The sequence below is a fragment of the Benincasa hispida genome, chromosome 10 (assembly GCF_009727055.1).
Source record: "Benincasa hispida cultivar B227 chromosome 10, ASM972705v1, whole genome shotgun sequence".
In the NCBI taxonomy this organism is placed as follows: Eukaryota; Viridiplantae; Streptophyta; class Magnoliopsida; order Cucurbitales; family Cucurbitaceae; genus Benincasa; species Benincasa hispida.
In genome coordinates this window covers 5,940,736-5,955,817 of record NC_052358.1, presented here as the reverse complement: position 1 = coordinate 5,955,817, position 15,082 = coordinate 5,940,736, and the positions used below count along the sequence as shown (strand labels likewise).

The 15,082-nt window shown below is 35.4% G+C and overlaps 1 protein-coding gene across 3 annotated transcripts; it reads right to left on the bottom strand.

The window, feature by feature from the left end:
- LOC120088454 (homeobox-DDT domain protein RLT1) lies at window positions 1-7,578 on the bottom strand. 3 transcript variants are annotated; one of them, XM_039045769.1, is made up of 8 exons: window positions 7,129-7,578; window positions 5,320-5,430; window positions 4,597-5,235; window positions 3,601-3,680; window positions 2,231-2,638; window positions 2,046-2,129; window positions 1,821-1,955; window positions 1-497 (listed from the first exon to the last, which is right to left on the bottom strand). In XM_039045769.1, the coding sequence occupies exons 1-8, from the start codon at window positions 7,136-7,138 to the stop codon at window positions 459-461; spliced, it is 1,506 nt and encodes a 501-aa protein (XP_038901697.1). In that variant the 5' UTR covers window positions 7,139-7,578; the 3' UTR covers window positions 1-458. The 3 variants fall into 3 exon arrangements, with proteins under 3 accessions (XP_038901697.1, XP_038901695.1, XP_038901696.1); XM_039045767.1 differs by having other exon boundaries at window positions 4,585-5,235; window positions 7,129-7,575; XM_039045768.1 differs by having other exon boundaries at window positions 1,861-1,955; window positions 4,585-5,235; window positions 7,129-7,571.
- Between the last annotated feature and the right edge of the window lie 7,504 nt (window positions 7,579-15,082).

Here is a 15,082-nt window from a genome sequence, read left to right as displayed (position 1 = left end):
TGAACAAATGAATAGCTAAAATATAAGATAACATATTGTTAGGACTTCAAAACAGTTCCTTGAAACAAAAATATCGAGTCATAGATGGACGGTGCAGTTTATAATACATTGTCAATGCTTCTCTGTCATTCAAACAAAATTACAGAAGTACAAATCTACGTGACCAGGATCCCGATAGGAGATCCATCATCCATGCACAGAAACAAAAAGGAGGATAGAAGATAGGCTTCACCTTGTAGAATTTGTGGGAAGAAGGTTATAAAATGGAGGCTTTATACGTATACACAAGAGAGGAGAGGGAGGGAGAGAACCTGACAGCCAGAATCTGCCTAAAGTTTGCTTCAACTCACTAATATTACTACCCAATTTACAATAATTCCAATTTATGTACTCTAATTTCAGACCTTGCCGGAACTTCTACCATTGCTCAGTCCAACGATGAACTAGTATCTTCAGCTTCATCGACGGAGAAGCTGTAAGGCATCTCCATTGTGGACCTACATGGCATGTGTTGTTGTCAATATTTAGCTCATTGAAAATCTCCAAGGAGATGCACTCAATGCTACATTACAGGAAATATATGCAGCAATTTCAACCACATTAAAGGTGAAGGCAAGAAGATTATATGTGTACCAGCTACAATTGTATTTCTTTCTCATCCATTGAATAAGTTTATAAGTTTTGACATCCATGCAGCAATTTGTCAGTAGCCTTGGTCAAAATAGAAAGAAGAAAGCAGTCTGAGGTGGATCTTGATGTTTGCATGTTCTATATATAACACTTCAAAGTGGCTCTTAAGTTAGGTCACATGCAAAAGGTTGGCAACAAAACGTTGCCCAACTCTCCAAAGAGATTCAATTGTCTGGTCCTTAGGGTTTGGGAAAATCTAGGTTTTAATTTTTTATTTTTTATTTTCGATAACCGTGAGTGTCTCGGATAGCTTACACTCACCTCGACTAATCTCACGAGACAACCCGCTTGACTCTACAACATTTGGGTGTCGAGAAAACTCGTAAGATATTAAATCCTAGGTAGACCACTATAAATTAAACCTACCTCCTCTTAGCCCTTATCATAAATTGAACCTACTTCCTCTTAGCCTTTTATTTACCATTAGGCCAGCGCATGATGGTTAAATCTAGGTGCTATTTTTGTAAGTCTTTTTGTTGCTCAAACTAATTCAAGATAAAAACTCGCAAAGCCTGCCACCAAATCCATTTGAAAATAGTGAGTCCCTGAAAAGGTTTAAATTATCCGTGTGGTCCTCAGTTCTGAGGAGTTTAAACACCAGACAACAGGATCCAAAACAACTAATCCTTATACCTAAGCACTGGTCCAGGTTTTACTGCATGGTTCTGGTCTCTCTTTCATGCTACGGCGGAAGCTAACGACCATCTCAAATAAATTTTAAGGAAGGCGGCTTGAAAGTATGTTGTGATGGTTTGCTATGAGAGAAACCAGGTCAAAGATGGATATCTTTTAGGCTTTCAGTTCTTTCTAGTGTACTCTTTCAAATGTCTTTGTTTTTTTTGGAACTCCTCTCTATACAGCTACAAAGCACATGGGAGGATACCTTGTGTTCACCTTCTCCACTATGTATTCTATTCCCATTCAATGAAAAACTTTCTTATTCCAAAAAAGAAAATTTCTGACCACTACCAACCAAAATTTGATCAAACCATCATCAAGATGATTTTTTCTCCCTACATTGCATGACCCGGCAATAAATTTGGGATTGGGCCAGAAAAAAGGACAGTGTAAATGAGAAGCGTTTGCAGATACTACAAGAGAAAAATGAGAAATTCAATATGAATACGCACAATAATTTGCACGCTACTAGCAATGGTTACTTGAACGGACCTTCTAGCATGATTTTTCCGCCCTGGTTTTTCAGAAACGGATGCTTTTGCTGCATAGTCTGACCGAGGAAAATCCAACTGACATCGATTCGCAACCTTGATATATGAGTAGGGAAAGTGTAAGCAAGAAAGCACAACACCACAATATCAAAACATTATGCAAAACATGACACCACTTGAACTCACAGCCAATTCATTTGTTGGTGGGATCTTCCCTCTAACTAGATCAATACTTTCATTTACTGCCTTTTCTTCTCCATTGAACATTTCCTATACAAGCACACAAGGATTAAAAAAAATGGAAATACTCAAAGTTGATCCTTGGGAAAAATAATTCAAGAACATGTAATTAAAAGGCATGAAGTACAAACCTTTGGCATCTTTTTAGGATTATAGTCCAAATAGCCACTCCTATAAAAACTCTTTGAGCCATGGTTATGCAACTGCATTTCTGTCTGTTCACTAGCAACTTTTGATGAATAGGAGCCATGATTGTTGGAAACAGAATCGGTTCGGCTTCTAGGAATGTTATAGCTAGGGTTCATTTTGTGATCCCTTTTACTACTGGAAAATGTCAGCCCACCAGATTCCTCATACATATTCAAGGGAGAGTTCTGTCGAGGAAATGGATCGGATTTGTTGTAATAGTTGGAACTTTTCTTTAATTGGTAAACAGAATTCTTTTCCTGACACTCAGGTCTACATGTAGTGCCAGTGGGAGCTGCTTCCTCCCTATATGAGTCCTGAGAACTCATATTTGAACTGTGCACTTCATACCTCTGTAGAGCAATCAAAGAGAGCAAGAAAATATTAGGAGAACTAGCATCTTTGAAATCTTTTTCTTTCATGATATATTATCTTTGATATCAGATCACGGGTAATCATGAAAGATCAAAATTATCTCAAGTGTATTAGAGTTCATATTACAGTTTGAATTTAAATTGGAGCAGAATTTCAAAATTCATATTGAAGCACTAAGATACTAGTATTTCATCCTTGACAGTGATAAGCATTGCACGTTAAAATAAAAGCACAAGAGGGAGTCTATATTCATCAATTAAATCTTAAATCCGGTAATAAGAACATCATTCTTTTATCTCAATTGTGTTTCCTTCCTTGCAAACTATGCTGTCAAAATCTGAAACTTGAAAAGAACACCCTTTGAAGCTAGCAGAATAACTATGCACCATGTTGCAATATCTAAATGAGAGTTATTTCAAATCTCAAGTTTCTCCAAGTGATGCCTTGATTCTTCTAACTTGGGGCTTTAAATGTTATTTCCAATAATTGTCTCAACTTGTTACCAATAACCAACTTAAATGGGAAGGTTATGAAAAAATTTCTTTTGGAAGGGACTAACATTACAACACTTGTACAGTAACTTCTTTGCACTCCCAGATGAAAGAAAAAATTCATTATCTTCACTTCAAAATACATGAATGAAAGATCCAGATTCAGCAAGATTACCAATATGTATGTGGGCATGCGTATGTATCTCTGGCTTAAATAGATTGTACGGTTGTCATACTTAAATAAAAGCATATAAAAGAAATATTTTCAGGTCTTTCCAGAACATGGTCAGATTTACCAATAGGTTTACGAGAGATTAGCATAAGATAAAGTCTCTGAATTTCACACAGATTAGCTCTTAATTAATATTAGGGCCACATCAAAAGATAATAAAAATAAAAATACATGATAAAATAACATCTGAAGAAAGCCATAATCAAGGTTCACTTACAGAGCCAAGAGCTCTTTGTTTCTTCATTGTCAATATGTCTGGAGAACGAGGAAGAAGCGGATTTCCAACATAGTATGAATCTGTGAAGTATCCATCAAAAAATAGGTATGATGCTCAATGAAAGTCTGATGTAACAGAAATAAAAATCATTGGAGGTAAAATTCAGAAGAAAAGCGTACGGTAAGGCATGACAGATTCTGCAACTAGGAGTTATCTCTACTGACAGAGGCACTGAAAGTTTAACATTGTGTTCAGTAGATCCATGATTATTGCTTTAAAGTTTAAATGTTACCTAACATTCTACTATCTTCTGATCCTACTCCCTCTTCATACTTCTAAAAGCCATTTAAGAGATGGAGAGTAACTGAATTGAAATATATCGGTATCCTGCGCCACCCCCCCCCCCCCCCCCACCACACACAACACACACAAAATTAAAAAAAGAGAGAGAGAAAGAAGAAGGAAAAGGAAAAAGTTGACTCATTATCAAGTTTTCAAGTTTTTCGTTCACTATAATTTATCCATGTTTGTTTTTGTGCGATGAGGACAAGGTTTCGAGTGGATAACTGCCTCACAAATGTTAAAATTTGAATGCTCTTTAGATTTCAAGTTTCTTCACTAGTGAAAATAGAAAAGGTATCCACACTTTATCAATTGCAATCCAATCTTATAGAAGTTTATTTCCCTCCATCTATCATCAGGATTCAGAACCCTATTATCCTTGACCAATTTCACTCATATAAAATAACTAATTCAGAAAGAAGAGAAAAAGGAAAAAACAAGAAGAAAGAAGAAAAAGAGCCTTAATAATGGGGACCAATTAATATTATTTGAGTGCATAAAAAAGTAAATACAAATTTTTATTGAGCATAACAATACGTAAAAACATTTTCATTTACAAGTGCAAATTCATATGCTATATCAGAAGTGACTACTAAAAAGAATAGGAACATTGTCGACAATAAAATACATTTTATTGTTTACCATGGCTCGGACCTTTAGCTGGGGACTCAAATGCACCAGGAGGAAGTGGCTGGAATTCCACACCAAGTGGTGGACCATCCTCCCGATATTGCGCACCCAACTGTCTCTTAACAGCAGTAATAGCAGCATTTTCAACTTCGCCCTTCACTTTTAAATAGCCAGATGGTTTGTATCGCAGAGAGCTTAAAGCCTTTGGATTTGATGGTGGAATAGCACCCTCATGTGTTAAATACCGAGAAACTTCTGTATCATATGGATTCTCATTTTGAGATACTAACCTATCTTTTAAAGAAGAGCTGCTTTCCGAAGATGTATTTTCCATATTACTAACATTTTCTGTATATTGGCTCCTACGCTCCAGGACATTATCTGAAGCTAGCTCATGGCCGTAAGGCTTTTGACTTTCAACTTCACGTGGATCAATATGCCAATAGTCTCCATTTTTCGTGCTACCACATGAATCTTGTGCAAGCCCACTGCCATGATCTTGAATGACGCCACTTGAACGATCCTGCCGTACACTAGTATATGTATCACAAAATCTTTTGTCTTTTAATCTTCTGTGGCAAAACCATCCAGATATTTGCTTTTCAGTCAAACCTAGCTGCTCGGCGAGCTGTGATTTCATTTCCTCTGTAGGATACTTACGTTCTGGAATTGGCATCAAAAACTTTTTCAGATTAAACGGATTACAAAGAATCTACAGGAGGAATTGACAAGAGGATGTACTCTTACCATTATAGAACTTCTCTAAAGCAACCAACTGGGAAGGTGTCTTCAACTTCCGTTTCTTGTTCTTCTCAGTAGAATCTTTGTTCTCCTCGGAATGCATAGCATTACCCAACTCTTGAGTTCAAGAAAAAAGTAAATAAATCACTAAAAATCAATGATAGAAGTCATAGTCATGCATGGTTCCAAGTCCACATATCGGAAAGCTACAAACATGTCACACCATCATTTATGAGTTGAAGAACAATATAAACCATGTATAAACGTCAAAAAATCAGACATTTGATTTTTCTTTTTTTTATTTGCTTGGAAATTTGTAATAAATGAATGTGGGATCATACGTAACTACATCAGAGCAATAGGCCAGTGCAATCACCACAACTTCAGACTCGAGAAACACTACCATTTTTGCATAAGAGATAAAGAGGCCATTGCACTTAACACAAAAGAATGTGTCTTCTGTATGATTGTATTGAAGATCAAATTTGTATCATTTGTATGTTTGTTTCTTGCAAGTGTCTATGGTCCAGACACAGGTATAATCAATTGACCTTCATTTACTTTAATGAAAGGGTATGTAAGTGTCAGGGGGAGGATTTGAAACACAAATGGAAACGTGACCATAGCCAACACCTTCATGCTCACAGCATGAAAATTATCATCCATTTGCCACGGAATAGCCTTCTTTTATTTCTTCTTTTTCAGGAAACTGAAAATATATTTGAAAGAAGGAGGTAATAGCCTAAGGGCAAGGGGCAGTAAACAGACAATAGATATTCGAGTCAATCTTTTGGCTCATTCCAATAATTGATGAATCATATATCCCAACACTCACGACTCACAAAAGAAAGGTAAAGATAAAAATGCAATACTTAGAAGAATCAAAGAGAGGCAATTGAGGTAAAAGGGAAAAAAAAGGAATGGATTGGGTTAGAGGCAGAGCAGATATACATGCGCAAGGATACAAGAGAATGAGAACTGATTGGATGTTCTACCTTACAATCTAATGGAAAGAAACAATTTGGCTCAGTAACCTGACCACCATAACTACTCCTAGCCAAGTTTCTGGCAGGAGAACATTAAGCATTTAATTAGCAAGATCAACTTCCTGTTTGGTTGTTCGTTCAATTGATCAAATGTATTCAAAGTTTCTAACAACAAACCAGCAAACTCAAACTCAGCTGATGTTACCATTATCACATAATCAAGTTATGGAAACTAGAAAATGTGTCGAGTAACCAACTATTAGGACTTGTGAAAACGACAAACAAAACCCAAAAGAGAAAAGGGGGTCAAACAGTAAGAAATGGACAAGATCAAACAGGATTGATTCCTCCAACCCAAGCTTCTTGCAGGACAACATAAAGCATTTGAATGGCACAAAATCGACTTTCTATTTGGCTGTTCATCCGATTGATCGAACCTAGACCAAGTTTCTAACGAAACAAGCCAGAAAACTCAAACTATTACCACAGAATCAAAATTATTGACACAAAGATGTATACATGCCTAAAAGTAACCATCTCCTAGGACTCGTGAAAACGACAAATAAAACCAAAAGAGAAACAAAAATGAAGGAATCAAACAGCAAGAAAAGCAAACATGTAAAATCATCTGTTTAACTCAGTTCTATTGTTAACCAAACACCCATTTCGCCATTGCAGAAGAAAACTTAGGTCCGAGGAAACAAGATGAATTGCCCCAACCCCAACACAAAACCAAATCCAATTGAAACGAAAGAAGAAACCCATAATGAAGAAACTAAAACAGAAGCGAACCACCGATTAAGACGATCCGAAGGAGAAGACGAAATACCTTCTTCCATGGCGAAAAATTGTTCGATTGCTTATCTCATTCGCCCTTGTCTCTCTCCTCTGCTCTGTCCTCCTACTGCTATGTTTTGGCATCTATTGACCCAAAAAGAGAAACCCATCTTGTTAAGAAGATTGAAGCATAAGACAATGTGAGATGGGTTGCATAAATTCCTGTCTTTGGTTAATTAACACATAATTAAAAACAAAACCCAAATAGAAAAAAGTGGGAAATTTTAGGATGAAGGTGAAGAGACAGGCAAAATGAAGAATTTCTCTTAGGAATTTGCGTATGGGGTTTCTTGTTGCAATAACTATTTACAGTTAAATTTTTTCTTTTGCTTAGAATTAAATCCAATTTTGGGTGTTTTGTCATGTTTATCTGCCTCCAATGTGATTCGTACGAGTATCTTCAGCAAGAAAAAGCAATTTTTTTAAAGGAAAAATTAGTGACGAGGAAATTATACTTTTATTTTTCCCTTCAGACACATCCAATTCCAATTCAAATTCCCAGTTTCTTCTAAAATTCATGTATTTGGGCTGGGTTTCTCTGTCCTTTGGGCTGTCTCCTCGTCCTTTCTCTCATCGCAATGCCTCAGCTTGAAATTCAAAACGTTTAATTTTTATTTTTATTTTTATTTTTCAGTTCTGGATTCTTTTTTTGCATTTTTTAAATTTAATTTTTTCTTGTCCTTTTCTGCTTTCACTAACTCCATAAATAATCATTAATGCACGAATAGGAAAATGATCAATTTATACTCTTAGGGGTTATATCAATTAAATTTTTTAAAGTTCTAAGTATCTCCTCTAAACTTCGTTCGATTAATATCGTGTAAAATTTATAATTTGATTAATTAAATTCTTAAATTTTTATAAATCGATCAATTTATACTCTTCATGAGAATCTTGGATTCCCACGAAGTAAGTATCCAAATTATCGCATTTGTTTTGTGGTGATCAAGGTTCGAAATATCGACGTCCCGATTTTATGGAAATAATGATATTCATGGAAGTTTCGACAAGCTTTATGAAAATTGTTATAATTAGTTGATGAAACTTTGATTGTAGCCTAATTATACTATATTTGACCATTTTTAATCATCATTTTTATAAAGTAAGACAATATTTAGAAACATAATGAGAATATCTATTTAAAAATTGATGCTAGAGCATAAATTTTAAAAAGAAATGAAAAAATAATTATAAAATAATATCAAATTTTATTTTATTTTCTTCTAAGTCTTTTTCTTGAAAATGAAAACTTTGAACGGTAAAATAAGCAAAACTCAATTAATTCAATTTTGAGCGGAAGTGATGTGAGAATTTAATGGGAAAAGGTTTGAATGAAATTAAAAATAAATATATATTATTTTTATCAATTTTCGTTTTTTTAGAAGTGAAAGCTTTGGATGGTAAAAAAATAAAAGTAAAACTTACATTAATCCAATTTTGAGGTGAAATGATGTGAAAATTCAAAGAAAACATGTTTGAATGAAGTTAAAAATAAATATATGTAATTATTTTTCTCAAATTTGGTTTATTGAAAATGAAAGCTTTAGGTGGTAAAAAAATAGAGTTTACATCCATTCAATTTTGAGGTGAAATTATATATTGACCTGTGAAACTATACAATTCATGTAATTAAGATAAGTCTATAAACCTTGAAAAAAAATTCCATTTAGCCTAAATGTTAAAAAAAAAAATGAAAATTTCATCGAATTTCGAGATTGGAGGAAAATCAAAATTCTCCCCATATCGAACTTTCGAGGTGGTCGAAACCTCGAAATTTCTATCGAAATATTTTAAACTATGGCATGATATAAGATACCCGAGCATCAAGAGATTCTCGAACATCTTTGGACGATCTCGAGAGTTTGGGATGACCTCCTGAAATGTGAATTTTCTTAATTCCTGTATTAGGGCATCCTCTCTCTACTTTTTTAACCCTTCTTTTCATATATATAAATGTCACAATTCCGTATTTTATTTTATCACTAAAATAAATAGTGTAAACTATATATTTTAGTCTTGTAGTTCCTTTCTTAGAGAGAGATTCAAATTCAAAATGAAGTTAATATTTATTTTATAAAAAAAATCTTAAATTAATATATATTATTTTGTTGAGAAGAATAACCAATAAAATAATAGAATGATATTAATTTAAAAAGAAATTCATATCAATTTCAAAAAACAAATTATATTAAATTAATTACAAATTAATAAACAGTCATCAAAGTAAATTTAAGACATTTTCAGGTAGAAATCTTACAAAACAAACACATTTATCCAAATATTTCTAAATGTCTTAAAAATATTCATACAAAACAAACATGATAATTTAAAGATGTCAAAAATATGTAATTTTGAGCATCTATAATTTCAAACATCTAAATATTTAAGTTATCTACATTCTAGAAAAAAAAAAAACAAACAACTTCTTAAATTGTCGATTTTACAAAATGGATACTCAGAGTAAATGCACTTATGATTCTCAACAAATTATGAATAAGAGTCTAAATTAAGGGTTGAACTGATCTAATTATAAATTTCACGCGGAGTTTTTTCAAATAAAACATAATAGATAATATAAATTGATGCACATTCACAAAAGTTCAAAGTTTAAATTGGTACAACTCATAAAGTTTAGGAATATAAATTTATACTTTTTCTATTTTTCAATTTAATCCTATCACATTCATATATAATTTAAATAACTACATTTAATTGATGGGGTTTAAATCTCTCATGATACTTGGTACATGTTCAGAAGTAATTTTTAAATGGTCAAAACACTTTTGTCTTGTTTAAAATTACTTCAAAACATACTTTAATTATTCAAAATCAAATTATTGTTTAATTTTACTCATGATTGTGAATGATTATGTATTTTATATTTTTATTTTGGTCACGCACTTCAGATAAATTTGCCGCCACATTCTTGGAAGATGAACAAGGATGCATCGTGGTTTAAGAATGTTGGTAGGGGAAGGATCAGTTTGATGGTTTCATGAACTCTTATGGATCCCTGATCTGTTTTAGTTTGCAGCAACTCGATCGCAAATGACTCGCAAAGGCGCTTGAGGCCAAAGCTATTCGGAAAGGTCTAAAATGTATTCAATTAAATTTTAAGGATGGATGTTTTTCCCTTATTGTTGAGTTAGATGTTTTGAAAGTTATCAATATTCTAACCGGTTACTCAATGGATCTTACACAAGCAAAAAAAAAAAAAAAAAAAAAAAAAAAAAAAAAAAACATCAATGCTATTTGGTTTGTGTTTTCGATGATGGTTGAAGTAAGTTTTGTTGTTCTAAGGTTGAAAATACAGTACCCCACTGTGTAGCTCATGAAGCTTGTTCAAGTTATTTTATATCTTTTGTGGAATATGTTTTTTTTTTTTTAACCTCTGATTGTCCTCCCTGATTTTATTCTCTTCTTAATGAAGGTACTTATATCTAAATTGTGTGATTAATGAATTATCCTTTTTCAATAAAAATAAAAAATAACAAATGTGATATTTATAATTTGAGGATCACTCCCAAAAATGCTATTAATCAACAGAATTAGGCTAAAATTTGGATGATATATGAGTTTTAATTCTAAAAGATGAGATAATTTTGAACTTATTGAAAAAACAAAGGGCAAATTGTAAAATCCACCTCCTCAAAGTATGGTGGTAGTTGTAGTTATATCTTCAAACTTTTAATTGTAAAAATTGGGCTCCTAAACTTTTATAAGTGTTAAAATTGGACCCTCAAACTTACAATAATTGTAGAAATTGGACTAAAAAATGATAAAAATTAAACTGTTAAACTTACACAAATGTTATAATTTATACAATTATGTAAGTTTGAATGTATAATTTGACCCAATTTTAATATTTATGTAATGTGGAGGGTTCAATTTTTTAAATTGAAAGTTAGAATGTATAATTGCAATTACTACCATATTGGAAGGACAGATTGCTAAATTTAAATATTTAAAAGTAGATTTAAAGTTAAAGTTTAATTGTGCTTTTGTGAACATGTGGATTTAGTTTACTTTTCAATATTAATTGTTTGGTTTAATTGGGACATAAATATCCACTCTTTTTTTTTTCTTTTTCTAATAATATGCATCTCTTAGTTACTACTACATCTATATATCAATTAAGCTATGTTCGTTTTAATAACCAAGAAAAAAAAAAAAAAAAAAAAAAAAAAAAAGATATGAAATATTGTAGGTTAAATAATACTTTGTTTTTTTTAATACACCACAATATGTGTGTTGAATGAGAAATTTTGGACCAATCACAAGTTGCCACATCATTTACTAAATTAATGATGAAATTTCAAATCATTAAATTTGTGACCAAATAGGAGTTGACACATGTCCCAAATTGAAGTTGAAGACAAATTTTGATGACGTCCCGTGGTGTTATCATGATCGTTGAATCGAGTAAGATTAATTTAGCCCAATCGATATAATTATTTGGGTTAAAGTCCAATTGTGCCCAAAAGTGGGCTTAATGAGGCTTAAATACCAAAGTAGGCCTAGATCCAAGTAATTGGGCCCAAGGGCTAAGCCCAAATTCATGGGCCCACTAAACCCATGGGTCAACCAAGCCCAAATCTATGGGTCCAAACCCATGGGCCAGTCAGCCCAAGCTCATGAAGTCCATCAAAGAGTCCTATAAATAGAAGAACTCTTCTCATTTCAATGGATCAACAATTCTACATTCAGAGAGCCCAGAGATGATTCATCAATAAGCAGAAGACTCCCAAAACTCTTGAAGCTGCACTCCTAGAAGACAGAAGACCCTTGAAGACACAAAGACTCTTCCAAGACTTCTACTTCAAGAACGCTTGGTGCTTTTCTTCTTCAAGTCAAGCAACTTCATTCAGCCGAGAGAGAATCAGAGGATCAAATACTAGAGATCGAACCACATCGCATCAAATCAATATCAACATCAACACTAATTCAAGTTCAACTCCATGAAATATATTTCTCCAAAAACCTCGTGTGAACAAATTGGCATGTCCAGTGGAATCTCTCAGCATCCAAACAAGACAAATGGCACCAAAGAAGATGGCATCCAGAGCTTCCTCCACAAACAGCTCCTACACAAAACCTGTCACTCGCAGTCGCTCAAGGGAAGTTACACAGGAGCAAGAGCAAAGCTCCCTCATCGTGCACAACATCTTGAGGTAAATGACAGAGTCCCCACAAGGCGGGGTTATCATAAAAGAGAACCCCCTGTTTGACAACTCTTCGTCTGCGTCCAGCAAGCCGAAATGGGGTTCGCAGCCAGAGGTGGTTTCTGTCATGATAGCAGATATAACGGCTAAAGCGACCATGGTAGAAATGGAAAGGAAGATCAATTTTCTGATGAAAGCCGTCGAGGAGTGAGACTATGAGATCGCTGCCCTGAGAGAACAAATGCAGTCTTGAGAGGTTGCTGAATTAAGCCAAGCACCCATGGTCAAAGCAGCTGACAAGGGAAAGATCGTGCTGCAAGAAAACCAGTTGTAACAGTCAGCTTCGGTGGCCTCTCTGTCAGTCCAACAATTGCAAGACCTGATCATGACCTCCATAAGGCCTCAGTATGGAGGCTCGACTCAGATTTCCTTCATGTATTCTAAGCCATACACCCAGAGGATCGACAACTTGAGAATGCCTGCAGCATATCAACCCCCAAAGTTTCAGCAATTCGACGAAAATGGTAACTCAAAGCAACACTTCACCCACTTCGTAGAAACATGAGAGAATGCGGGAATAAGGGGAGAAGACTAGTCAAGCAGTTCATTAGAACCCTTGAAGGAAACACTTTTGTTTGGTACATAAACTTAGAACCTGAGGTGATCGACAACTGGGAGCAACAAGAGAATTCTTGAATCGCTTCAACAGCATTAGATGCACCGTCAGCATGATGGAGCTGACAAACGCCAAGCAATGGAAAGGGGAGCCGGTCATCGACTATATCAACCGATGAAGGGCTTTGAGTCTAGACTGCAAAGATCAACTCATCGAATTATCTGCTATGGAAATGTGCACGTAGGGTATGAACTGGGAACTCCTCTATATCCTATAAGGAATAAAGCCTCGTACCTTTGAAGAATTGACGACTCGCGCCCAGACATGGAGCTAAGTATCGCCAATAGGGGAACGAAGGACTTTCTGATCCACGAACCGAAGAAAGATAAGAAGGAAGTGAAAGGCGTCGAGAAGATTGTGAAATGTGCCATAAAGGAATCAATGGTCGTTAATACGACCCCATTAAAGTTTTCCTCGAAAGGGAAATAGAAGAAGATGGAAAAGAAACGGATGAAGCAAAAGACGTGGCTTAACTCTGAGGGAGCGACAAGAAAAAGTCTACCCATTCCCCGACTCCGATGTTGCAGATATGCTCGAGCAACTGTTGGAGAACCACCTTATCTAGCTACTAGAATGTAAACGACTGGAACAAGCCGACAAAGGNGTTGCAGATATGCTCGAGCAACTGTTGGAGAACCACCTTATCTAGCTACTAGAATGTAAACGACTGGAACAAGCCGACAAAGGGGACGATCCTAATTATTGTAAGATCACAAGGTCTTTAGCCACCCAGTTGAAAAATGTTTTGTATCGAAGGAGTTAATCCTCAAGTTGGCCCATGAAAGAAAAATAGAGCTGGATCTAGACGATGTGGTCCAAACAAATCATGTCGTGGTGACGGTAACTCCAAGCGTGCTGGCACCAATCATATGTTATGAAGAAATTGAGGATTTGGTCCAGTTTGGGTCTTTCGAACTTGTGGTTGTGCGGTGTCACGGGAGGTCCAAGCCACAGATCCTCAAAATCGAGGAGAGCACGTTGATAATAACAATAACAAATGCTGGATCCTTGTAACATGCCGTAAAAAGAAAGGATCAAACTCTACCCAAAGAGTCACGCTCTTGTCGAAGTTATAGTAAAGGGAGAAAGACACAAAAAATGAAGGGTAGAAAGAAGGCATGGAGGCCCAAGGCTGTTGATGAGGGAGACGAGGACGTTCCTCATCCCAGGCAACATGTGACGTTGGCGGTTTTCCTCCTGAAGAACTTCTGCGATTGGGGGTCAGAAAAGACACCAAAGGCTGCTACATGTCATGTTGTCAGTACTGCGGAAGAAGAAGATACCCTCCCAAGCCCATTTAAAATTGACAGAAGAGCCAAAGGGCTTATCGTCATTCAGCATAGACGATCTGCTCTCACTCCCGCAAGAAGCCAAGATGACCCTCATTGCGGCATTGCTGAAATCCAACGCATCTAGTGCACCGATATCCGCAGCACGTATGTATGCCTCGTGTTGTACATCCATAGGCTTCTCAGATAAAGATCTACTGCTGGGATCTAAATTGCATAATAGGCCTTTGTACATCTCTGGATACATTCGAGATCAGAGAATGGGTCGAATCCTCATCGAAAATAGATCCACCGTCAATATAATACTTAATATGACTATGAAAAAACTGGGCATACTTATGGAAGATCTAGCAAACAACAAATTAGTGATTCAAGGTTTCAATCAAGGCAGCCAAAGGACGATAGGCATGATATACTTAGAGCTTCTCATTGGCGATCTAAAGGCTAATGCGTTGTTTCATGTGATAGACTCAAAGACCACCTATAGGCTGCTAATGAGGCACCCTTGGATTCACGAGAATTGTGTGATTACATCAACACTGCATTGGTGTTTCAAGTTTTACCAAGATGGGACTAAAAAAGTTGAAGCAAACTTTAATCCGTTTTCTGAGGCTGAATCTCACTTTGCATATACGAAGTTTTACCTAAAGAGCGAGAATTCCGAAGAAACAATGCCCACAGAGACCTCACTGACAAAGAAAGCATGTGGATCCCAGTCAAGGTTGTCAATAGACACAGAGAAAGGGATGGGTAGCAAGGTACAAGCCTGATAATTAGCAGAAATACCAGTTATTATAAGCCTTTTATTTAGAATCATGA